This window comes from Carassius carassius, chromosome 42, assembly GCF_963082965.1.
Source record: "Carassius carassius chromosome 42, fCarCar2.1, whole genome shotgun sequence".
In the NCBI taxonomy this organism is placed as follows: Eukaryota; Metazoa; Chordata; class Actinopteri; order Cypriniformes; family Cyprinidae; genus Carassius; species Carassius carassius.
Window position 1 is genome coordinate 12671900 of NC_081796.1, and position 27606 is coordinate 12699505.

At 36.5% G+C, this 27606-nt stretch overlaps 1 protein-coding gene across 1 annotated transcript; it reads right to left on the minus strand.

Moving 5' to 3' along the window:
- Nucleotides 1–9158: 9158 nt before the first annotated feature.
- LOC132124067 (programmed cell death protein 6-like) lies at nt 9159–26458 on the minus strand. Its single transcript, XM_059534843.1, has 6 exons — nt 26255–26458; nt 24196–24257; nt 16528–16572; nt 11814–11972; nt 11488–11597; nt 9159–9838 (listed from the first exon to the last, which is right to left on the minus strand). The coding sequence occupies exons 1-6, from the start codon at nt 26335–26337 to the stop codon at nt 9740–9742; spliced, it is 558 nt and encodes a 185-aa protein (XP_059390826.1). The 5' UTR covers nt 26338–26458; the 3' UTR covers nt 9159–9739.
- Nucleotides 26459–27606: the final 1148 nt, after the last annotated feature.

The window sequence follows — 27606 nt, forward strand, 5'->3', positions numbered from 1 at the left end:
TATAAAACAGATTATAAAACTTTACTACAGAAACTTGAGATTTAATCCAGCAGTTATGTGAAAGTGTATTAAGGCAGCTTTAGCTCTACTACTGAATGTAAAGGATAAGAACATCACGTTTTTTAATAATTGGCAGAATGGATTGTAAAGTGATTTATCTATGTAAAATAACCACATTGTAATCTTCCAATTAGTACCATATGAGATCTCTTATGATTAATCTTTTCTTATGATCAAGTTTTTTTGCTTCCCAGTTTATTTTGTTTTCTCAATCATGAAGCCCAGATGTCTGAAAGAGGACAAGGATGTAGATTTTAATGCTGTCTCCGTTAATTTCTCCAAACACTGATAACACACTTCCACAAGTTTCAACTTCACAACACTCTTGGTTTCTCCAAACTCCTTTTCATATTTATTTTGTTCTTTTGACCCTTGTCTTAATCTTGTCTTGTCTAGCTCTTGTTTTCTGAGTTCTGTCAGCACAATTCTGTCCTTTAAATAGTTTGACACTGTGTACAGCTGTTTTTGGGCTCTAAACACACCTTCAGTCATGTAAGCTTTTTGGGTTGATGCTATTCAGATAACCAAAGAACTGTTTAAAGCTTTCAATTACACAATCCCAGGATACTTTGTAACTCTCTATTTTCCTCATCAAAGTTCTCATTCTGACAGTTGTTAAATTTGAAATAAACAGGCTGACCATCTGGAAAGGACAAAAAACACAATAGAGAGAAATAAAGATATTATAATTCCCAATTACTTATTGGAGGATGCACTGAACATCCTGACCTTGTTGTCGTGACTTCTGCTTGTTTTCACAAGAGATTTCTAATGACAATTTAGCTCTAGACCCCTCAGACAGTTGATTCTGAACAGGAGGTCATTTATTATCCCTTTCTTGTACCCCTTGAATAGGTCTTACAGACTTGGGTAACGAAGAATCTTGAAGAACATAAGGTCTGGACCCTGATAGCCCTGTGAGCGGAGCGCGTCCACTTTGAGGGGATATCAGAACTGGATGTGGTTCAGGGGACCTCATAGAGCGGTAAGGTTTTATAGTGAATCGCTTTAGGCTTTAACCTAGGATCAAGCAGATTTAACCCTTTATATGCCACTCCAATGTCAACTGTGGATGAATGCAATCTGCTGGTCCTGTCCATTTTGGAGATAGTTTCTGTCTTGACATACCTGGAAGATCAACCCATACAATATCATCAGGCTGATAAGCTGTATGGTGGATATGGTGATCATAGTAATGCTTTTGCTGTGCTCCAGCTGTCTGGATATTGTCAGCTACAGTGGTGAAAGTAGGATATAGTCGGCCAAGCATAGAATGCGCATATTCATTTGGGCTTCCTGGGTGGCTCTAGAAGGTGCTATGGGAACACCCAGAAGAAAATCAGCAGGAAGGCAAGCTTCTCGGTCATGTGCCAAGAAAAAAGGTGAGTGTTTGATCGATGCATGAACACTTGTATTGTAAGCAAATTCAAGTATTAATTGGTCATCCAATTCTCCCCCTTTGGTATACAGGTATACTTTGCAAGCTTATCTTTTATAGATTTATTGGCACGTTCCACCATACCATCCGACATATCATGATATGGGGATGTCCATGTTTAATGATTCCCAAGTAGGGTGCACATGCACAGTTTTTTCACCAAGTCAGAGTCAAACTGCCACACTTGGTCAGTGTGCAAACTCTTGAGGCACTCCATGCTGGCCCACATAATCTTCGAATAAACACTTAGCAATGGTCAATTGCAAATCATGATTGCTTAACCACAATGTTGTTCCAGGGTCAACAAAGATTGTCCCTGGAACATGTCCCACTTGGTAAAATCAGGTTCTGGGGTCATTGTGATCAGTGATCATTTGATAATTGCATAGAGGTTGAGATATTTTGTAAACTAGTTCATTACTGCAAAAACATAATGGTTCCCTTTCTGATTAACAGGCAACTCTGTTAGATCAGCAGCAATTTTCGCAAAAGGCATGCTTGCAATTATGTGTTGCATTGGTACCTGCTGATGAGGCATTGGTGGTCTCCTTGATTCACAGGCTTGACTAGACATGTGGGGCCAAAAACATCTCAGTAGAGTATGCTGCAATGTCTTTTGTGCACTGAAATGTCCAGAAGGCGAATTACCATGAAAATTCTATAACACTTTTGGATACAGCGCAGGTGAAACTACAACCTGCAAGATCTGATCACCTGGTGGGGGTCTAACTTTACGGCAGAGAACGGAATCCACAAAAGTAGGGCCTTAAGAACTCTTTCCCGAAATGTCTCAGCTCGATAGCAGTTCCTTTCAGCGCTGTACAGTCGTGGCCAAACTTTTTGAGAATTACATAAATATTAGTTTTCAAAAAGTTTGCTGCTAAACTGCTTTTAGATCTTTGTTTCAGTTGTTTCTGTGATGTACTGAAATATAATTACAAGCACTTCGTACGTTTCAAAGGCTTTTATCGACAATTACATGACATTTATGCAAAGAATGTCATGTAAACTAAGCCACTTAGTTATCACTTTTGCCTTATGGCACGGTGCTCCATCGTGCTGGAAAATGCATTGTTCTTCACCAAACTGTTGTTGGATTGTTGGAAGAAGTTGCTGTTGGAGGGTGTTTTGGTACCATTCTTTATTCATGGCTGTGTTTTTGGGCAGAATTGTGAGTGAGCCCACTCCCTTGGATGAGAAGCAACCCCACACATGAATGGTGTCAGGATGCTTTACTGTTGGCATGACACAGGACCAGTGTTGGGGGTAATGCATTACAAGTAACGCGAGTTACGTAATCAGATTACTTTTTTCAAGTAACTAGTAAAGTAACGCATTACTTTTTAATTTACAAGAAAATATCTGAGTTACTTTTTCAAAAAGTAACGCCAGTTACTTTGTATTCCCATTTTTTGACTGACAAGCCTCCTGTTCCCATATTGGGAGAAATCGGAAGTATGGAGGCGTTGTGTGCGCTGTGTGAACATGTTACTGTAGTTCTAGACTAAATGTGAATGTGCATTAATTCATCCCACTCACAAAAAAAACAAAAAACAAAACAGATTTAGTATTCATCAAAATTAATCAAAACAGTGAAATGCAAACTCAGAATATGACGCAAACCTGCAATAACTAAATATATTAAATAACACAAATGTATCTATTCCCATTTTATTAACAGTGTCTTTGCTGCTGACCTTTAATGATCCAGTTCAACCATACTAATAATTAAAAAATGACTTTAGATAAACTAACAATTGTGCTTCATTGTTTTTTTTTATTGCTGAAGAGTGTTGAACCTTCTTCTCCTGTGTTCTACTGTACAGACATGAATTTACTTTTCCTTCAGCCTGAGGTTTATTCATTACACTTTTTGGTGTGAAAGGGCTTTTACATTTACTATAAATAGAACTTCTTATATTAAAAACAATCAAGCCCTGCTCATATTTAAAAAGTAACGTGAAAGTAACGCAAAAGTAATGTAACACATTACTTTCCATAAAAAGTAACTAAGTAACGTATTTAGTTACTTTTTTAGGGAGTAACGCAATATTGTAAGGCATTACTTTTAAAAGTAACTTTCCCCAACACTGCACAGGACTGATGGTATCGCTCACCTTTTCTTCTCCGGACAAGCCTTTTTCCAGATGCCCCAAACAATCGGAAAGGGGCTTCATCGCTGCCCTTCTTGACACCAGGCCATTTTCCAAAAGTCTTGGCCTCACTGTGCGTGCAGATGCGTTCACACCTGCCTGCTGCCATTCCTGAGCAAGCTCTGCACTGGTGGCACTCCGATCCCGCAGCTGAATCCTCTTTAGGAGACCATCCTGGCGCTTGCTGGACTTTCTTGGACGCCCTGAAGCCTTCTTTACAAGAATTGAACCTCTTTCCTTGAAGTTCTTGATGATCCAATAAATTTTTGATTTAGGTACAATCTTAGTAGCCACAATATCCTTGCCTGTGAAGCCATTTTTATGCAACGCAATGATGGCTGCACGCGTTTCTTTGCTGGTCACCATGGTTAACAATGGAAGAACAATGATTTCAAGCATCACCCTCCTTTTAACATGTCAAGTCTGCCATTCTAACCCAATCAGCCTGACATAATGATCTCCAGCCTTGTGCTCGTCAACATTCTCACCTGAGTTAACAAGACGATTACTGAAATGATCTCCGCAGGTCCTTTATTAACAGCAATGAAATTAAGTGGAAAGGTTTTTTTGGGATTAAGTTAATTTTCATGGCAAAGAAGGACTATGCAATTCATCTGATCACTCTTCATAACATTCTGGAGTATATGCAAATTGCTATTATAAAAACTTAAGCAGCAACTTTTCCAATTTCCAATATTTATGTAATTCTCAAAACTTTTGGCCACGACTGTACGTATATGTAGGTCTCTTCTTGCTTGATACCCATTTAGCAAAAACACTTAGGACAGGATCGACTGTCTGAGCCTGCTGTATATCTTCACTACCCATACCCAGGCATACAAAGCTGGAACAGTTAAGAAAAGCAGCATTTGAAGGTCCAAACCCAGAACATGTATCAGAAGAAGCTGGCTTTACAGAAGTAGAATACGGTTCAGTGTCCTCAGTCTGCGTTGAAGTGGACACTAAATGAACAGACTTGATCTCAGACTTATTAGAAATCTCCCTATTCTCCTCATCAGGTTGATGAGACATGGCATCTGCGTTGGCAGCATCACTGTAAACTGATACAAAGAATGACATGTTTTGAAAGCTGTTTTTTTCATTTATCTGCCTCATGAAGTTGCACTTGTCAATATCCAGATGAAAGATCCATAGTACTGAATATAGATGGACCTTTTAGTGCATCCAATGTGTCATCTGTTCTAGGTAACGGACAGAGGTGGGTAGAGTACCCAAAAACTGTACTCAAGTAAAAGTAAAAGTACTTCTAGAAATATTTACTCAAGTAAAAGTAAAAGTACTAGTCTTGAATAGTTACTTGAGTAAGAGTAAAAGAGTATCGGATAAAAAATCTACTCAAGTAGTTAGTTACTAGTTACTTTGGGTCATATATACTGTACTGAGCCTATTTTTATTTAGATATATAGATAAAATGTATGTAATGTATGTGTGCGTGTATAAATGTATATATTTCATCAGCCTTTACTCCAATTTATGTAATTTATTATAAAACCCTGTCTGTTTACTTAAGTAACAGATATAGGTGTCATGCCATAACATATTTTTAATACGGCTGACTTTATATTAAATGTGAATTTAACATTGAAAGTTAATGTGATATAAATATTGCTACTAATCTTTCATTGTTCAGAAAGAGAGCAAATAACATTTACATTATTAAAGATAATTTTCACTGACAGTCTAGATTTCAATCACTCTCAGAAACTCCCATTAAAATCACTGAAACTGTTAACACTGTGAAATCAATATCTTAATTAAAGATTCGTACACACATCTGCACTTTGTTGTTTCTGACGAGAGAATTCGCCAGAAAGAGGTATTCAGTCAGTGAGCGAGTGAAGGAAGCACCGGCATTTTAGCGATGACTCATCGGAACGCCTCTGATTGGCCAATACTTTAATAAGCTCAAAAGAATCATGTGTGATTGGTTATAATGCGCAGCGCTGTATAAACGCATCTATCTCTGGCTCAGCGCCAGCAAGCAATCACAGATCTGAATTTAGCAGCTGATAATATGACTCGCTGAACGTACTTGCACAGGTGTGATTGTATTAAAATTAATAAAATCTTAATCGGCTATTTTTTGTCTTTTGGAAGCTGCATTCAACTTGACTCCCCTCTGTTATAAGCCACACACGTACAACAAACTAATGTCACAGTGGTATCGTGTACTGTAATCGAATGTAGCCCAAGTTATTACCTGTTAAACAGTAGACAGCACACGCGGTGTTCATCTAATAAGGATCTCCATCGCTAGCAAATAATAGCCTTTGCAGATTTCAATTCAGTGCAGTTCCAGCCACGTTTTCAACGCTCTTTCTGTTCTTAAACGTTACAACTCTGATTGAACCGCTTCAGATGCTCAGCGCGTGCTGCAGGGAACTGAACGACTCATTCAAACTGATTCATGAACCAATTCACTTGTTTGCTAATTGGTTTGATCAAGCCTTTGAACAGAATTGACTCAAAAGAATGAATCATTCGCGAATGGGCATCGCTCATTGCCCAGAGAAAAGTAGACGGCGCGTTTGGAATAAACTGAAGCATTTATAACATTTATTGCATTAAGATAAAGTAACGAGAGGAGCGTAACACACAGTAACGAAGTAAAAGTACAGATTTTTCCCCAAAAATTTACTCAAGTAAGAGTATAAAGTACCCATCTTTAAATATACTCCGAAAAGTATTCGTTACCCCAAAAAATTACTCAAGTAAATGTAACGAAGTAAATGTAACTCGTTACTACCCACCTCTGGTAATGGATGGGCATCCTTAAAGGTGACAGAATTAAGGCCCCTATTATCTATGCAATAACGCCAGGTGCCATCTTTTTTTCTGCACCATAACGTTAGGCGCAACCTAAGGGCTATGACTGGCTTCCGCAATGCCTTTTGCCACCATGTTGTCCCCATGTGACTAAAACACCTCCTGCATCTGAGGCGAAGTGCGATAAGCACATTTCTTTATGGAAATTGCATTGTTAGTATTTATTTTGTGTGTGACTATGTTTGTTCTACCAAAGGCAATAGGGCTCTTACTAAACACGTCACAAAACTCATGAAACAATGAATGCAGTTAATTCACCTGAGAATCAGAGAGACCCCTCTTTTGAACTTCAAACTGTAGAGGTGATACCCGTGTAGAAGGGGTAGACACATTACATACAACATCAAAGGGCTCAACAACAAAAGGGCTGTTAGTTGGATTCATTCTTTTTTCCAAAAGAGCTTCTTGGCTCTCTGTAAGGCTAATGTTGCTTAAGCCACCATTGTCTCTGCCTGTATCACTAATGCTGCCTTCACATGCTACCAGAATGATCGTGAATAGGAATGTGGTAGTTAAAAATTGCATTAGGAAGCAATGACTCTTGAAGCTCCGTACTCTTCTGAGAAGGGAGCAGGTTTAAAAGGGTTTTGCAACAAAACCCGCCCAAGTGCTACTCAAAACTTGCCCAAAACTAGCCCAATCGCATTACTAGTGGGGTTTTCTGGTAAAAATCGCGTTCCGGGGGGTAAAATACACATTTTTCGCCAAGGTTCTTCCCGTAAAATTTGCATTCCAGGGTCTAACTTTCACGTTACTGGGGTCGATTCAACCCACGGACATGAAAAGCAACCTGCGGCAACAATGTTAAAGTAGCCCAATTTCACGAGAAAGCGGCAGACTTGGCAACACTGGAAGGGAGACGGGAGCACCAGCTCATCTTCATTTAAAGGGGACATTCACATAAACAGCGAGTTGTGGCTCATACCCTAAAACTGTCATTTTTAAGATGCTATAAAAATTATCTGTGGGGTATTTTGAGATAAAACTTCACATATACACTCTGGATACATCAAAGAACAATTTAAAATATTTCATATCAATGCATTCTATGGCACCTTTAACATCCATGGAATCTTTCCATTGTACAAAAGGTTCATATAAGAGATTAATAAAAAAGAAATAGAGAAATATGGTCATATGCTGGAGGTTTCATGCCTATATACGTATGCATGGCCTGGTGCCCAGTCTGTACTTTTTCAAGGTTGAATAAGCAAAGCAATAGCTAAGTGGTACATAATATATTGCAATCCGTCATACAACTATATGGGAGACCTGTCAGAGTTCAAAAGAAAACAAATTGTTGGTGCACATCTTGGTGCTGCATGTGTGATCAGGACAGCAAGTCATTGTGTATCGAGAACCACACTACTCAGCTTAATGTTGCACACTACTCAGCTTTAATGTTGTCTGTCTCAGTGAAGTCCTCCTTCATGGTTTCTCACATCAATATAAGTTACAGTATGAAGAAGCCCAAAGAAGGCTTACCAACCAGACTATTAGATGCCCAGAGTAAAACAAGTTTTGTGGATCAGTGATTGAGTTTTGACCGCAATATCATGCCATTCCCTACCGTGCTAGATGGGTGTGTCCCTGCCAAAGACTACTGAATCTTTCTGGACCATTCTGGACCCAATGGTTCAATCAATGTACCCTGAAAGTGGTGCCATATATTAGGATGATAATGCACCAATACACAGCAAGACTGCGTAGTAGTTTGATGAATATGAAATTGGAGCATCTCCCATGACATTTTTTTTGGATGGTGTGGGGGGGGTTAGAAAACATTTTCAGGATCACAAATTGACCTGGCTATTGTTTTGCAAGTGGAATGGTGAAATCACTTTGGTTACTGTGCAGGACTTGTGTCTTTCATTTCTAAGACTGCTGCTCTACTGGCTGCAAAATGAGGCCCAACAACATACTACTACATTTCAATTCCATTGTCTAATCTCTGTATGTGAATGCCAGTACACACTACACTATATATATATATGTTTTGTTTTTATTAAAGTTGTAATCTGTTTACTTAATAATAAACCTGACTGACTGCTTCACTTCCACTTTAAAGATATATTTGTCTTGCTTATTTATTTTTATTTATACTATTTATTATTTTTGTGCACTTACTTGCCTGTCAGTTGAGTTTGTGGCAAAACCTTCAGCAGTGTTTACATGTTGTTTATTACTGCATAAAATTTATTAAAATAGATGTTGAAGTTGATTTCACCCACATTTTTTGTCATTTTGTGTTTTTTGTTGTTGAATAAAATAATATTTTTCCCTATATATTTCATCATTGAGGATTTATTTAAAAAAAAAAGTCTAAAAATCTCGTCTCGTCTATTTTCGTGAATCCAGCCCTGTGTCTCCTCTTCTGGGATAAGTGTCTTGTCACACCCCTAGTATTTAACATGCCCAATCGTGTATTGCTCAAAATCATCCACTAGGGGGTAGAATTGTGAATAAAGAAAAATCATAAACATGCAATCCAACCTATAAAAATCTAGATTTATCTATCACATTTGACAGTAATGAAACACCATTTTCTTATGCGAGCGGTCAAGCTATTGGTAGGTGCCCCTGTCCTCAATAAAAAAAAAACTAACTGACAAAAAACAACAAAAAACATTCCTTAAAAGATGCAAATACAAATTAAAGGCTCATTTTCAAACATGTTCCAGTTTTTAATAAAACAGATATATTTTTTTGTTATTTTAACAGTTGTAAGGCATCATGCATGAAAAAGACATACAAAAGCATATGCACCTCCTTCCCAAAATAAAAGGTTGAATTACGTTGTACAGATCCAAAAATATAATTCTTTACAAATATATGGAAGAGCTGACAGTCAATCCAAATAAAAGGATCTTATTTTGGCGAAACACAACTTGCTCTCACAGTATTTCATTGTAAACATGAATTCAGCCACATAAAGAATCATTAGTTCATGCTTTGACATTAAGGAGGTTTATCAGAAAGCATGCAACTGAGACGTAATATGATTTTCACAATGTCAACATTCCTTAAACACAGAGAGAGTGATATTCCATAATTATTTCAATAATAATAGTTAAGATAATAAAGAAATATGATATGTCTACTAAGAGACAGATGGAATGAAGAGTCATAAAGATCCCGTCCCGTGTTGTCCTGTAGAGGGTCGTGATGACTAGTCTCTGCTACAGACTGCATGGGAGGGACATTTGTTGTTTGGCACAGGAGAGTGCAGGCGTGTGTTGTGCTATACCACATTGAAGACCATTGAAAGATACTGTTCGTATGACACCTGGATCCAGCCGTCCTGATCCGTGTCATACCGCCGGAAGACGTCAGTTAACCTCTGTTCAAATTCAAATTTACACAATCAGTATAAGGTGAACATTACTTCATACCAAACTTTATCAAGGTTTGAAGCTTAAAAAAAGACAAAAGCACCATGAAAGTATAAATAAAAGTGGTCTATATGAGTCAAGAGAGCAATATATTCCAAGTCTTCTCAAGTCCAATGACATTTATGTTAGGAACAGGCCAAAATTTAGGTTTATTCACTGATAATCTTCACCTCCAGTAAACCGAACCACTGTAACTGGATCCCTTCATCAGTGAGCTGAATCCAACAACTATTCGTGAACAAATGTGACCAAATCTGTAAATTAATTTGACCCCCAAACACTTTTTGAGTAATGCACAAAGGTTATTTGACCGATCGTTGATCACAGGAAGCAGTATCTGCCGATAACGATCACAGATACTACTCTTTTTGAAGCGTTCTTTTTATCATGTAGAATTATTTATAGTGATACTCCAGTCAAGACTGTTACAGACATTCATTCAGGGGGGGGGGGGGGTATTTTATTTTTTAAAAAACTATATAATTATACCACCTAAATGTTTGATCATGCAGTGCATTATTGTTTTTATAATGGGGTAATTAAAGTGGTACAGAAAAAGCACAGCCTCATATTGTGAGTCTGCTTCTGATCTGTGGCTGTTTACCACAAACACAACATTTATCCACTTTGATTTCAAACGCTGTTACTGAAAATGATACAAGAGCATTGTGATTCTCTTTTTACGCAGTACAGTAATACAATCTTACTGTTGAACGATTAATCGCAATTAACTGCATCCATAAACAAAGTTTTTGTTAACATATTTGTGTACTGTGTATATTTATGTATATATAAATAAATACACACACATGCATGTATATATTTAAGAAAAATATGTTTTGTTTATATCTAAAATATTTATAAATAATACATGAATACAAATAAACGTACATGTAAATATTAAAAAATATATATACATGTATGTTTGTGTATTTATATATATATATATATATATATAAACATATATATAATAAATATGCACGGTACACAAATACATTATGTAAACATAAACTTTTATTTTGGATGTGATTAATCGTTCGAACGCTCTAGTTTGCCGTAGAAACAGTAATAATGATAACTGAATGTTTCTGTGTACAAGCAACTGAAAATGATGGATCAGGTTAAAAATAATTTAGACTAGTTGTCAAATAGATCGACCAATTCATTGAAAAGATTTAAATAAAAAAAGAACGAATTCACAAATCATCTTATACCTGGTGTAAACACAGCCATGGTGAATATCAAGATTTGCAGCAAATAACAAACTTTCAGTTTGTTGCTCACACAAAGCTATTGAATGTTTTCAAAAGACTATAAATGTAGTGCACGACTCACATGGACCACTTTTATGATATATCTAAAGGTTGGATTTTTGTCATTTTTTGAATTAGACAGCCCCAGTATTTACTTTCTTTATATTAAAAAGTGTGGCCAGGACAATCTTCGAAAATGCTCCTTTCGTGTTCCACAGAAGAAAGAAAATCATAGGATTGGCACAACATGAGGGAGTGTAAATACCGACAGCATTTTCATTTCTGGGTGAACTATTCCTTAAAAAAAAAAAAAAAAAAATGTTGCATATAACACAGATCATTACCTGTAGTACAATACAGCACTGAATGAAGTCATCAAAAGCCACTTGGCTCCTCTTCTGACGGTCAAATTTCTCTATCAGTGTGTTGTAGAACTGATCTGATAGACGATAACCTGTGCAAAAGGAGAAGCGTTCCAAGTTCAGTGTTTTCCTCAAGGTTGACATTAATCATTTTCCATCAGTTTATTTGTCCTTCCTCTTATTGTTTTTGTGCATCAGTGCCTCTGCCTCTCATTCCTACAGGAGTTTCTTTAAACACCTCAACAAACACATCCATCACCTCCAGCTTTCCATTTATAGCAGTCAATAAGTAAGCATTACAAACTCACCAAAGCCGGTGAGCGCCTGTTTGAGCTCGTTCTTGTCGATAAACCCTGAGTTGTCCCTGTCGTAGGTGCGGAAGATGTTCTGCCAGTCTGTGATGTACTTCCAAACGCCGGCGAATTCATTGAAGTTAACCCCGCCTTTGTTCTCACGGTCAAACATAGCTGAAAAGAAAGAATTGTGGGAACAGTGGGCACATTTAGTCTTCAAATTCACACTTTGTTGACATTTTATTGATGCTGGGATTTATTGTAATACTTAGAATTATTAACCCTTGTGGATTGTTCAAATTCACTACCCTTTCGAGTTGTTCGGGATGAAAACATCCACTCAATTAAACTGCTGTAAAAATGTATTGGCATGTCAAAGTTTAGTAGCAACATTGGCTTTGATGCATTTTTAGTTTTTGTGCAACATTAGATTTAATTTTTTTCTCCCTAATTAGTTGTTGGTGGCTGTTTTTGCCCCATTGACTTTCATTATAACGACATTTTTTGATTGCAAAGCCATGACACCATATAATCATGCATTCTTGATTGTTTGCGGGTTTTCCCTTTTGGGAAGAGGTAAAATTTGTTAATTTTATAATAGGACCATTAACCCTTTAGATAGGCCTGTGCAAAAAAAGGCTTAGTTTCTGGCTTGTATATGGAGTTATATGGAGTATAACAGCAAATTATAGTGTTTGTGTGTGTGTGAGATTCTTGATTGTTGGTGGTTTTCCCTGTTGGGAAGAGGTAACATTTGTTATTTTTACAGTTGATCACTAGGTGGGACCATTAACCATTTAGATAGGCCTGTGCAAAAAAAGCTTAGTTTCTGACTTGTATATGAAGCTATAGAGTATAACAGCATATTATATTGAGTGTGTATGTGTGTGTGTGAGAAAGAGAGAGAGAGTGTGTGTGAGAGAGACCTTTGCGCACTTACCTTAATGTATTTCAGAAAATCACAATGTACACATCAGCTCTTAGAACTACATGGAGTAAACAAAAGTATATTTATGCACCTGCTGCCTTTTAATGGTGGTGAAAGTATTCGGTTGTCAAGTGATGACGTAAGAAGCGCTGTTTCCGGGTCCAGGCCTCAACTCGCTTCACTTGAGAATATGACCTCAGCAGCCGTTTATGAGCACTGTTTATTCATATTGATAATTTAAGTTAAATGCTTTCAAACTTACGATATACACTACAGTCTCCGTGCTCACAGCGTCCCAAACACAAATAATTTTTAGATATTTTTTTTATATTTATATTTTCATTGTCTGGCTATCTGGTACTTCGGTATGGAGTTAAAGGTTAATATTATAACTTTTTCGCTAGTATTCTATCACATTGTGAGTTTATCTTAGCACCTTTTGTTGTTTTCTCGTGGTAACTGATAGAGCGTTTGGACACGGAAGCCCTGCTACGTGACGTCAGACTTAACAAGCGAATAGACTAAACAAAAGCAAAGTACGTGGATTTAAACACTTGCATGCCATCGTGCTGGATATTTAATGGTGAGAAGAGCAGCAAGCAACACGAGAAAGGGCTTGACTTGTACCAAAGTTTTAGAAATGATTATGTAGCGTGACCCCTCCAGCGAGCTGCAGCTTATTTGAAGTTGGTATTGCATTTTGGTTCATAATACATTAGGTTCATAAATTTGATGCGAAGTACATTTTTTACAGGATTTTAAGGTTTTAAACTGGCTTTACCATCAAGAAAAGAGGAGCATTTCACTTATAGGCCATCTGTACTTTTCACCATCAAAAAGAAGCAGGTGCATAAACACTTCTTTTTTTATTGTTTACTCCATGTAGTTCTGAGAGCATGAGGTGCATATTTAGATTATTTCAAATACTGTACATTAGGGCTGGGACAACGCGTCAAGGTCATCGATGACGTCGACGCAAAATATGCGCATCGATTCGTCGACCTGTTTTTATTTCTCTAAAAAACGTTTGCAAAACGTTTACCTTATGTGCGCTGAATATACGCGATGACCGGATCAACATTCTGTCCAACGTTATATAACCAATCCAGGGGTTTTTCTGCATTGATCTTTTTTTTGGCGGCTGTCAAAGCCTTATTTGATCGGTGAGTGATCTGTGCTGCGCCTGACAGGACACGTACGAGAGAGAGCCCCGGCTGCGCGCGAGCACTCAGTCTTCAAACAACACGAGCGCTTCTTGCTCTCTCTCTCCCTCGTGCATATTAATCAAAATCATTAAACACGATAGAAAAACACCAAAGTTTCACGTGCGCTCGCGCACTCACAGTCTTCAAACTACACGAGCGCTTCTTGCTCTCTCTCTCCCTCGTGCATATTAATCAAAATCATTAAACACGATAGAAAAAGGGCGAAACACCTAAGTTTCACGCGCGCTCGCGCACTCACAGTCTTCAAACTACACGAGCGCTGTCTTGCTCTCTCTCTCTCTCTCTCTCCCTCATGCATATTAACCAAAATCATTAGACACGATAGAAAAAGGGCGGAATGCCAAAGTTTCACGTGGAGCATTCGGATATATTTTTTTTTTCTACATGACAGGCTGCTGGCTCCCACTGTTAATTTTTATTTTTTGGAAAAGCACTCTCTGTATTAGCTTAAAGCCCTAAAGTTTACATTGGTTACTGTATTCTTTCAATTGCTCTAAATAAGTATTTTGGGTGAACTTTTTTATTGAATGCTAGACAAGTTGTTGTCTAGCATTCAAGTTGTCAAGCATTCTAGCAATCAAGTTGTTGTTGTTTTCATCTGAAAGAAGAACTTTTTTCAGTAAGCTAGGCCCTATGTGTTCAGTAAGCTTGTTTCAGTAAGCTATGTGTTTTCAAGGCTTCAAGGTTTTATTGAATGCTATCTCTATACAAGTGCAAAGTAATGCATTCTTAGTCAGTCTTTTATTTTGTAATTTTAAGAGCAATAAACATATATTGCAATGTTAAGGAATTCATGTTTTTTTCATTCAGATATGTAAATCAACATGTATAAATTGTTAGTAGTCAATTAATGGGGAGATAATCGAAATCGAATCGGTCTGGAAAAATTAATTGTTAGATTAATCGATGCATCGAAAAAATAATCGCTAGATTAATCGTTTAAAAAATAATCATTTATCCCAGCCCTACTGTACATCAAGGTAAGTGCACAAAGGTTTCTCTCACACCCTCTCTTTCTCTCTCTCTCTCTATCTATCACACACACACTATAATTTGCTATTATACTCCATATAACTCCATACAAGCCAGAAACTAAGCCTTTTTTTGCACAGGCCTATCTAAAGGGCTAATGATCCCACCTAGTGATCAACTGTAAAAAATAACAAATGTTACCTCTTCCCAACAGGGAAAACCACCAACAATCAAGAATCTCACACACACACACAAACACTATAATTTGCTGTTATACTCCATATAACTCCATATACAAGCCAGAAAACAAGCCTTTTTTTGCACAGGCCTATTTAAAGGGTTAATGGTCCCACCTAGTGATCAACTGTAAAAATACATTTTTTTACCTCTTCCCAAAAGTGAAAAGCACAAACAATCAAGAATGCATGATTATATGGTGTCATGGCTTTGCAATCAAAAAATGCCGTTATAATGGAAGTCAATGGGGCAAAAACAGCCACCAACAGCAAATTAGGGAGAAAAAATTTAATCTAATCTAATGCTGCGCAAAAACTAACAATGCATCAAAGCCAATCTTGTTACTAATCTTTGACATGCCCAAGACTGTGATAAAAGGTTAAAAAAAATCCAGTCCACAATCACTTTTTATATTGAAAATATGTAATTTTGTGGGTTTTTTTCCCAAATCAGTGACATCATTTATGAACTTGGTAATTAAAAAGTTAAAATCTTGGAATTTTTTTATAATTTGGTAGTTTTGATCAGGACTGAGGTTGACTAATAGATTTATGCAAAAAAAATTACAAAAAAAAATATTTATCTGATACATTTTTACAGCAGTTTAATTTAGTGGATGTTTTCATCCACGAACATCCAGAAAGGGTAGTGAATTTGCCCACAGTGTACCGTTGAGTCTTTGAAAAATTTCAAAGCATTTTCCCAAAATATGGGTCAAAATAAGATTTGTCACCAAAAATCATTCCATTAGCTCAAACACAGAGAAAGTTGTGGCCAAAATAAGACTCAACTTTACCCCCTATTGGACGAAAACGTCCCCAACAACGCACAAGGGTTAAGTGACCGGTGAAGTAATTGTCTATCAAAAACATATTATGTTTACAAGGACATTCATAACATTTTGCCCTGGATTTGAAAAGACAAGTTACAAGCACAAGTTAGAATCACAAAGACTGTTTAAGATGGCCCAAAAATGTGGAAAATGTATTCAAGAAAGATCTAAATTGAACTGTTATGGAGGCCATGTGTATCCACTTGAAATGAGCTGAAAGATCACCTTATTGTGGAGTTAGGAATCATTACACACAGTCAATTATTATTGACTAACTTCCTCTAGAAAAGCTCTGGCGATTTGTTGTTCAAGACAAAAACCTTCCACTTTCTGAGCTACTTTTTCAAGGCAGATGACAGCTACATTCTTCCAGTCTGAGCTGAAACAACTGAACCTTTCTTAGCTAAGTTTGCTAATAGGAAACACTGCAGGTTGTCATGGAGCTCACAAACAAACAAGAGGATTGAAAAAGAGAAAAAGACAGCATGTCTATGTTTTTGTCAATCATAGAAAATAACAATACTCATTACTCACATATAATTGATCTGACAGTCACGGGGTTGAAAGGTGTCCATGTACCTGGGAATGAAACAAAAACAGATAACAATCAGTTTCCATGTAAAACTAAATTATTAAAACAACAAAACAGAAGCTTGTGTCCATATGCCATCAGTCCTGTAATTCAAATAAGTGAAATAAAATATTAAATGAATAATGAAGGCCACAAATTGATTTTATATATAAAATACATATAAAATGTTTATTTTTTCATGTTTTTATCACTAAAAGTACATATTTTGCTAACATTGTATTATATTAGGTAGATTAGGTTAGATTATTTTTTCTACTGTGTGCTGTCTTTGACGTCAACTGCCAACATAAAATTGGATTGCTTATTTTTAGGTATTACAAATACTTTTATAAGTTTAAAATATATTCTTTAAATTTATATATATTACAGTATATATTCTATATGATCAAATGATTGTTCTGGTGTAATGTTATACTGTAATGTGGTTACGCCAGCAGAAAACAGTGTCTTTGTGGAGTATTTAGAGTTACAGTGTTAAGTTGTATTTATACATTTAAGTAATGTTAATTAACAGCACGCACTTATTTGGGTTTGAGTTAGGATTTGGGTTAGTTGGTTTAGGGTTGCAACTTGTAACATGGACTTTGTAAAATACACACTGTAAAAAGTGTTACCGAGTAATAACAACATGTATTCTAGATTTAAAGGGCACCTATTATGCCCCTTTTTACAAGATGTAAAATTAATCTCATGGCTCTCCTGGATGTGCCTGTGAAGTTTCAGCTCAAAATACCATACAGTATAACGTGTTGAAAAGTGTCTTTTTTGGGGCGGGTCTAAAAAGTGCAGTTTCTGGGGTGTGTTCCCATACATGAAAATGAGCTGCAACTTCCCGGCAGACTCCAGAAGGGGGCGGAGCTTAGACGTCTCTGCTTTGCATATGGCAGTAAACAGAGGAGAAGCAACATGAGCGAGAGTGAGCGGACCGGTATTCAGCCGTACGTGTATGAACTGGACTCAAGGAGGGACTACAGCAGAAGAAACAATAATGTGAATGAACCAGAATGTCTCGGAATGGTAGTTTGAATCCTTTATGTACTTGTATAGTTTTTCACAGCCGCTTTGTAAAGATGGATGCGACACCTAGAAAGTATGTGATACAATTCACTAATGCTGTGTGCTTTAATGAAACAACATACACAAACAAATACTGTTAAGACGTTAAGATAAGCCATTTGACCACTCTGTCCTCTGTGGATCAGTCACAGGTAGACAATGAAGACTCTCGTGTTGAGGCTTACATCCTGAAACAAAGCATATACGCTATATCTTAATTGCCGTGATTATGAGATACCACGCGCTCACGTCCTCGTAGAACTCGTGATTACAACTTGTGAACAGGGAATTTTCCACTTGTACTTGTACCTCCTGACCACCTCAGATTCATTAGGCGCTATGTTTAGGCATTGATAGTGCCATAGAGTCCAAGTGTGTGAACAGCTCCAAGCAGAACGTCATGTGTTCTCATCTCAGAATTACAGTAATTACGACATGGTGTGAATACAGCAATTGCTTTCGACACAACCGATCGCACGCAGACAAACTGGTGGACATGGCACAACACACTGAGAGCTGAGGATATGGTAATGCATGCCTGTCAGTCAATAGCGGTGGGTGGGGCTACTGAAATATGACATCATATTGCAGACAGGATCCAAACCGCTCGTTTTTTGAGCCTGGTTTAAAAAAAAAAAAAAAAAAAGACTGGATGTATTTTTATCCTTCTACGATGACTGCGTACACACAATTCCAACACACATTGCTGTCTAAACAGCTTTTAAAAGGTGATTTTGAATAATAAGTGTCTTTTGAGGTTACAGTTTGGCGTAGTGTTAGGCACATCTAATTTTGCCAAATTAGTGTTATTACTGTATAGTAAATAGCTACACGTAACAAGTGTAACAAAGACCAAGTGTTACCAAAACATTCTTCACCTTTCAAAAGCATGTGACATTTTGATGAAAGATTATGAACAAACTCTTAAGAATCATACGCAGTGAGCAATCGTACACAGTAAAACCAGGAAAACTTATTCAATAGAGTCAATTTAGATTTCATATCTTAGGAGAGCCAGGGGTACCAACACAACTGTATAGTATCCTTTTTTCCTTCTTTGTAACATGTTCCTCTCTTCACTCACGGGCTCCTTTGAATCTGATTCATAATGCCTATAGGGAGTGGCATTACAGTCATAACATGAGGTAGTAAGAAAGACATTTCAGGTACACTTCAATAGACACCCTTCACTGACCTTGCGGAACACACTTTATAGTCTATATAGGTCATTCTCTTATTCCAGCTCAGTGAAACCTCCCTTTCTGCTTTGGCTGAAAGAACACTATCATTTGTCTGAACGTGCTTATCTTAGCACACCTACAACACACGGTGTGCATGCAGGGGGAAACAACACCTGAAGACGCAGGACTGAAACGCACAGCTGTAAAATAAAGCCGTTCTTCTTGGCAATGCGGAGTCATGACCTGACACACGCACAGAACCATTATGAGAGAGGAAGGACTTGCACTGGTGAAGAACAATCAGGGAATAATCATAATGCTGCTCTAGCTGGTTGGATGGGGATAGTTGTAAACACAATGGAGAAAATTATGTTCGAAATGTTTTTTAAAAAGGAGTGTGTTCCTGCCAAACAAGACCACTAAGGTCACCCAGACCATATTAGGTAGGCTAATGGAAACAGTGGGAATAACGTGGTGTTATCTCAGAAAGAGAATGGCTGCTAGTGGTAAAAACTGGAGAAGAGGCAGATCTGAATTCAAGCACAAAGACGCCCCTATGTGCTGCACACTGGCTCCAGTCACAGCACTGCCTACTCCGGGAGGAATCATGGAAAAATGGCAACATTCCCATCGCTCCACTAGACAAGTACACAGCAGTCTGCCGCATACAACAACACTGCGTATGTTAACACAAGGACTTCTTTTTAGATCATATTCAAGAGTCAAACACAGCTGATAAAACAGCAATTTTGAATGAACCATGAAAAAATTGCAATATTATACTATTTTGTACATTATACCAGTCACAAGACTGTATTTTATATGATATATATACAAACACACTACTGTTTAAAAATTAAGCAAGTTTTTTTTTTTTTAAGAATTTAATACTTTTATTCACTTACGGCACATTAAAATGATCAAAGTTGACAATAAACACATTTGTTATTATAGCATTTATGCAAATGCTCTTTTGAAATTTCTATTCATCAAAGAATTAAAAAAGGGCAGCAGGACAACTTTTTTCAATATTGATAAGAAGAAATGTTTCTTGAGCAGCAAATTAGCATACTGGAATAGTTTCTGAAGAATCATGTAACTGAAGACTGGCGTAATGACTGCTGAAAATTCAGCTTTTCCATCACTAGAATAAATGAAATTTCAAAATATATTACAATAGAAAAAAGTTATTTTAAATTATATTTTACAATATTACAGTTTTACTGTATTATGTTTTAAAAATAAATAAATGAAGGCTTGGTGAACTTTTTTCATAACAGTCTCCATCTCTTCATGAAGCTAAAAGGGCAAGACATTGTTTTTATATTTTCATTTAAGCAGCCTTAAGTGAGAATTTTTCTTCCTAAGTGTCACCGTGTCACCACATGGTGATCTGAAAAAAATATATAAACTTCAGGGTTCCTATATACAATTCTGATTATAGTTTTTCCTCCAAGATCAAAATTGTTAAATGTCGGAGTCATAATGGGCATTTTATTTTTCTTTGTAGAATGTTTCATTTTAATTGCTTATGTTGCGTACATCAGTGAGGGTTTCATTTTGACAATTCAGTTTAAACCACATAATGTTGCATTTTTATATAAGGTTACCAGCCAACTAGTTTTTTTTAGTTTTTTTTTTAGATAATCGTCACTTGGTAAGTCTTAATTTAGAGCTAGTAAGCTCAAAACACCCTAATCAAGTCTGACTATATGTAAAGTTAAAAAAAATGTACAACCTTAACTCTGACAGCATTAACACCATAAGCAACCCTGCAAACTACCCTAAAACTCTGCTTTCAGCCAGCAATCCACATCTGAGAGAAATAAGTGAGCCAGGCCCTATAGTACTATAAAACAAAGTCAGCCACAGCTAAACATGCATAACCTTTCTCAGTGCTGATAGGAGGTTTGAATGCTTTCATTTCCATTTATGCTTTTTGAGTATAAATTCATTATGCCCTGGTCACCGGAGTGAAATTATAATGCAACATTGCTGAAGTCAGTGAATTGAATAGTTGTGACACGGTAAATCAAAGTTGCCCACTGCCACTGTTTCAGCAATGACCTCTGATATAAATCTATGTGAACAGCAGCACTCCAGCAATCCCTACAACAGCATCGGAGGAAATCAAGAGAGCATAAATATGTTGAGCCAGCTAAACGACAGAGCTGAGAGGAGAGCACTTTTACTGTAAGACAATCTAATAAAATCAGACACCCTGAACAACAATTAGAGAGAGAGAGAAAGAGAGAGAGCTAAAAAACTAAGAGAGTCAGCCAGTGGACAAAACTAAAGCAAGATTTATTTTATTATTTCTTATAAAAAATTTATTCATATGCTTATTTACTCAATGATTTATATAAATCTATTCTTGTTTTGTTTATGTATTATATAATCATTATCTGTTCTTTGTTCATGCAATGGTCTCAACGTTTTGAATTGAGAGAGAGAGAGAGAGAGAGAGAGAGAGAACTACAGGAAATGTTTACACTTTATTATGTTGCTTATTATGTATGTATATAGATATAGTTTTCCGGGGATTTAAAATGATTATGTAATGTACATTTTTAACGCACTTCTTCAAGTTTAAGAGCTTAAACATATATTTTTCCAAGCATCTTTGATTCAGCTTGGTAAATTCAATTCATTTACACGAATCGGTCTGTCTGTCGCAATTCATCAAAGCAAAACTCTGAGTCTATAAAACATTTGTGTTGTCACTGAAAATATATTCCCAGAAGTCTTCGCAATGGTTTTTCATGTATGCTATTGAAAATGTTTTAGGTGTAAACAGAAATGTCTTTTTACTAATGTATTTACTACTAGCAAATTACTCTCAAACCATATTATGTGTGGAAGAAATGCCTTTATTATTTTAAGATTTTTACTATTTTAGTTCTTACAATAAATATTTAGAATCTACTTGAATCTGTTTGGTCATGGTTATGGTTTCTTTGAAAAAAAAAGTGCTATTTCAAAAGAAATACAATAATATGGAGATATAAGGCTGAAAATGATTGAATGATACATATACAGCAGACATACAGAGACATATTCAGCACATAAGAGTCGAGGTCAGAGGTCAGCCTGGGGCAATTGCTGTGTCCCTGGTGTGCATTCAGAGAATCAGAACAGAGCAATGGACTGGAGCAGATTTGTATCGTGAAAAGCGCTATACAAATAACTTGAACTGAATTGAATTGAATACACTTTATAACACATGGCATGTAATGTATGTTTTCAAACCTCTACAATACTAATAGTACACTTCTTCAAAATATTACAGAGTTACAAAGTTACACAGAAGTATACTTCAAAATGCTGTGCTGCTGAAAAGTATAGACAATGACAATGATCCATGTGCTATAACACAGAACTGCACTGCAGCAGTGCTGACAGAAACATGCATTGCAATCATTGAACCGTTCGGCTTAAACTCACACAGCCAGATGATAACAGAGTTTCCTGCTAATTCTGCACCTCAATGAGATGAGCACTACATCTGCCTTACTGCTTGGAGCAGATAACAGCTTCTGGCAGGAGTAAAAGAACTCTGATCCACTTTGGCAGCAAGGCCATATGCTCAAGAAGCAGAATAGGCTGAGGAGGTATTTGACTAAGGCATTCCATATGTAAGGCACAATGTGATGTCCCATTACTTATTTTAGAGAAAAGACATATTTGATAAACTATTATCAAACACAAAGTTAGATTGGAATGAAAAGTAGCTAGTTTTGAATACTTCTAATGCCTCTATGCTCTCTTAAACCAGTGATTTTAGTCTGTTTTACCACATACGTCACACAATAGTATTTTAAATGTGTTCATTTACAAAAAAAAAAAAAAAAAAAACTAACTTTCCTCTACATTGTGACTTAAGAAATAGCATCATGGGGAGACATAAACTACAGTTCAAAAGTTTAGGGTGAATAAAACTTTCTTTCAAAGAAATTCATATTTTAATTAAGCAAGGATGCATTCAAATGATCAAAAGTGAATTTTACAATGGTAAGGCCAATTCACCCTGCACTGACAGATACAGTCAAAAGACAACACGTTTGTTGGGTTTTGTCGGATCAATGTGTTATCCCTGTCAACGCTGGTCGAATCACCATTTTTGGGGCTGGCCATCGGCATTAGTCTGCATCTTCTGGTTTGAATTGGACTTTACTGTTGTAGAGGTCTGAAAACAGACATTGCATGTCACGTGTTATAAGTGTATGGCTGGTGGCATCCTGTGGTTCAGAGCTCAGGTCAAGTCTTCCAGCACTGCTCAAGTCCATTGGTCTGTTCTGAGTCTCTGAATGCACACCAGGGACACAGCAATCGCCCCAGGCTGACCTCTGACCGTGACTCTTATGTGCTGAATATGTCTCTATATGTCTGCAGTATATGTATCATTCAATATTTTTCAGCAAAGATGCATTAAATCGATCAAAGGAGGAGCAAATCACCATTTTTGGGGTTTTGGATTAGTGATGTACTGTAATCGGTTGGCTGTCGGCATTGGACTGAATCTTCTGGTTTGAATTGGCCTTTACAATGATTCAATTTTCAATAAATACTGTTCTTTTGAACTTCCTATTGATCAAAGAACACTGAAAAAAAATCCCAATTGAAAATCACAAACAAACCTTTAGAAAATGAATGGAAAATAACAGCTCACATTATATTTTGCTTGACCTTGAGGTTAAATAACATTATTTCTTTTGCTGACCATTAATTAAACATAAATTAAATTAAAAACAATATTTTAAGAGTGTCATTATTATTTTCTACCCTATACATGGAAAATGCATTAATACTGAAATTATCTGAAATCTCCAATAGTCATATATAAAATGATTTGATTGCTGATTATTACTTGGTTTTTCACGAACAAGAAAATGTAGCAACAAAAGTCAATGTGGGCAACAATACTGTGAACATTTTCCCTTGTGTGGGAACAATCTTTAAATATCGTCATCATATAGAATGTGATCACTGATAAAAAAAAATAAAAAAAGACAAAGGAAATATATTTTTAGTGCAACAAAAAGTATACTTTCATATGAAAATGTAAGCGTGGCACATGTAAATTGTGCTATATCATATTGCCAAGAATAATAGTGTTGGCAAAACCATTTGACAGCTGTTACAGATAAACACGCACTGTGTTTACAAGAAATGTTTTTTTCTTCTACAAAGAAACCTGGTTCCCTTTATTTATAGGCTCATATTCCAAAGTTAAAGGTAATAAATGGTACCCAAACAATATTTATACTTCAGTGCTTCTGGTGAATATTTATCTTCCAGCTCCAGTTGGAATATGTTTATTGATGACTAAAAAGTAAGAAAAAGGGAAAATTAATGGGGGAAAAATAAACATACCATTTGATAATGCCTGCTGAAGCTCTGTGTCTGATATTGCCCCGCTCCTGTCTTTATCTACCCTGGAGAAAACAGAAAAATGATTGATCATTTGCTAGCCAAAATAATGTAATTCATGTTAAAAACTTTTGTTCTATAGTGAATGACTAAAATACAATAACAGTGTCTAAAACGGCAATGAGACAAATGGGAAACCAAAACCATTTCAGGATGTGGGCCTTGTCAAATGAAACTAAAAGTAAAAGCTTCAGAAAAAGCTTTCAGAGGCTTTATAGACAGAGAAAAGACTCAGATGTCATGTTTCAAATGTAATACTGAAAAAGTTCCATTCATTTACATCTAAACAGTTTTCTTTTCCTTTGAGTTTACATGTGGCACATTTTAGAAAAGTGTCTTGGGAAGCCAGTTGATTTGTTCTACATCCTCACATACTGATTTCATTCATAGGTTCATTTCAGTCAAAGCATGCCAGAAACAACTTTAAAAGAGTGAAAGTTTGTCTCACACAGAGCAGATTGACTATTTCTGTTGCTGGGAGTGTCTTTTCCATTACACATGCCATGAATCGTAAAAAAGACTTGTTTCCATCAAAGGCCTTCTGAACTGAATTTGAGGGAAGGTCGTTCCTTGTGGAAATGACATGTATTATTTGGTCTATTTGGTAATAAAGAGATTATGGTAGAAAGGGATTGAGTTTTACCAAATCCTGTGTTACATTATTATGAAATGAGCATGAAAGCAATATGCCTTAGCACACCAACAAAACCCCTGTATTTCTAAGCAGCTGCTGAAAAAGAAAAACAGAAGCGACGGGCTAGAGAGAGGCCTCCTCAATAATTTCGACACATAAAACCTTGAAAGAGAGTCTAGTCTGGGCCATAACCGCAGTAAACTGTGAAAGGACTTTCTTGTTGGCTTGTTTATCTAACAAGCCCCTCTTCAACCAGGCAATATTTGACATATGTGACTCTTGTTCACACAAGGAATTTTGAAACAACCTTCAACTTCACTCTTTATGTTGTGAAGTCTGATAAGACATGGTCTGAGAATCATTTAAACTAATTTATTAGATGGACTGACTAAACCAGAACTTCCATTCAAGGAAAGTATGATCAGATTCAGGACACCAAGGGTCACTTTTTCCTTAAAGGAAAATGGAAAACATACAAGCAACCACTTACAGTTCATATACACTAAAAGTAATCATAATCCAGCCATAATATGACAGTTCACCTTGCAGTTCAGTATTGTCACGGAAACTCTTAAGTAATACTACCATACTCACAGATGACGCGTGTGTAATGTATAGATCAACACTGGTGACTCACTGGCACCTTTGGTATTCCCGAGTCATATGACCGAGAATATTACAATATAACAGGAACGTTGCTATGTGGCGTTTACTGAGATCCATCTGTCTCTGCGTTTTGCTATAAGGGGCGTTTATACGAGTTATTGAGTTCAAAACGAGAGTTGAACTACTTTTAACTTGTCAAGGCATCTTAATAACGCAACGGGTGTGGGCGCGAGACGTTAACAACATAGTGACGTAACGGCCCGATACGCTAGTATTTGTAACGTTACATAAACCAACAATGAATATATATATATAGTGCAACTATAACGCAAAAACTCGTCCCTTGAGAACGAGTCAATCCTATGCAGTATTACATAATTCATTACTATGAGACGAGCAACTTAAACCAAAACAACTCACTCTCTGTTCACTTATATACAAAATAACAACGTATGACGGTCGAAACTGTTAAAAACGAGTTCATCTCAAATCCTCATTTGAAACAAAAACTGAGTTAACTGTTTTGAATGTCCTAATAATGAATGAGTCTGCTATCAGCCGAATAACAATCGAAAAACGGCGGAAGTACAAAATAGTACAGACATTTGAGTTTGCAAGCTATACAATCCTCTACTGAAGTTCCCCAAAGCATTTCGTATGTAACGTTACTTGTGCGTGACTTGTGAGAACAAGCTCTTTCCTGCTGTGCTTGTCAAATCGACAGGCGTTCAAATGCGGAATCCGTGCTCGTGTTTCACTCACCTCTGAAATATATTCCATAAAAAGCTCTGATCCGGCGGCGCGCTGTTATATTGAGATGGTCTATACTGATTATGGTAGGCCATATCCTCTGCTTGCACCGCTAAACGATCAAATGCGCTCTACGAGGAGCGAAATTCAACTTGCTCAAATCTTATCTGACTCTAAAAAATTCTTCACGCAAAGGCGTAGCGTCAAACTCTGCACTTCCCATCAAAATTAGCAGACGTCACACGGGCCCGCCCCCCTCGAACTCTCCCGGGGACTTTCCGCTGTTTGATTGGCTCGTCTCCTGCCAGTTCGGACTGTTTGCGCTAAATGGGCGGGGCCAACAGTCTGACTAATGGAAAATGTGAACTGTTCTGAAATTAAATATTTTTGTTTGCCACATTTTGACAAGATACGTGTATTTTCCCCCCACAATTACCAAGAATATTCAAGGCCAAAGTTACAAATATTATGACGTTTGTAGGGTAACATAATTTATTAGACATTCGTATTATCACACAAATAAATATATATATTTTAATTGAGTGACATTAGTCATTTATGTTATTTATATGCAGAATAATATAAAAAAAAATAATAAAATTATCTACAGTCCCTCTGACCCTCAAATGTGTGTCTAAACACCAATGTAGAGCATAAAAATGCGCCAAGATGCTGTCTATGTAGGCAGCTCACTAGGCTTTGAGACGCAGGCTTCATCTGCCAATCATTCCTCACAGAACCAATTGAAAAAGATTACCGTATTGATTTAGCGCTTGTCTATGGAAATTCACATTTCTCATCGTGTTTCTGGCATAAGTAAAGTATGACCAAAGGTTATCAGATTACATTTTAAATTAGATATCGATTGGTGAAATGTTTTATTATATTTATTATATGTTTTAAATATTTGTAATATAATATTTGTTTCTGATTTAAAATATCACCATATCAAAGTAGATGAAAATAATGAGTGGTACTCTTTCTTTCAGGTGTTTTTCTTTTCTTTTCTTTTGAGTATGTTAACATATGATTTACATATAAATGCCTGTTTAATATACAATAAAATGTCCCAACCTTATAAATGACAGTCTTAAATATGCCAGTACACATTACCTTATAATAAGGTAATCTAGATATAAAAGTCTTAAAGATATTGTAGCAAAAATAGTTGGAGAATATAGTGAAAGATTTTTCATTTTCTAACAAATTAATACAGTCATAGAATTCCATTACATTGTCCAAATGTGTTTTCATTATATTGAAATAAACTGAAATATTTTCTGTTTTCCCCACAGAGGAGGTCCAGCAGACCACTGAGTGTTTGCTTCACGCAAAAAGACACTTGAACATTAACATGCTGGATA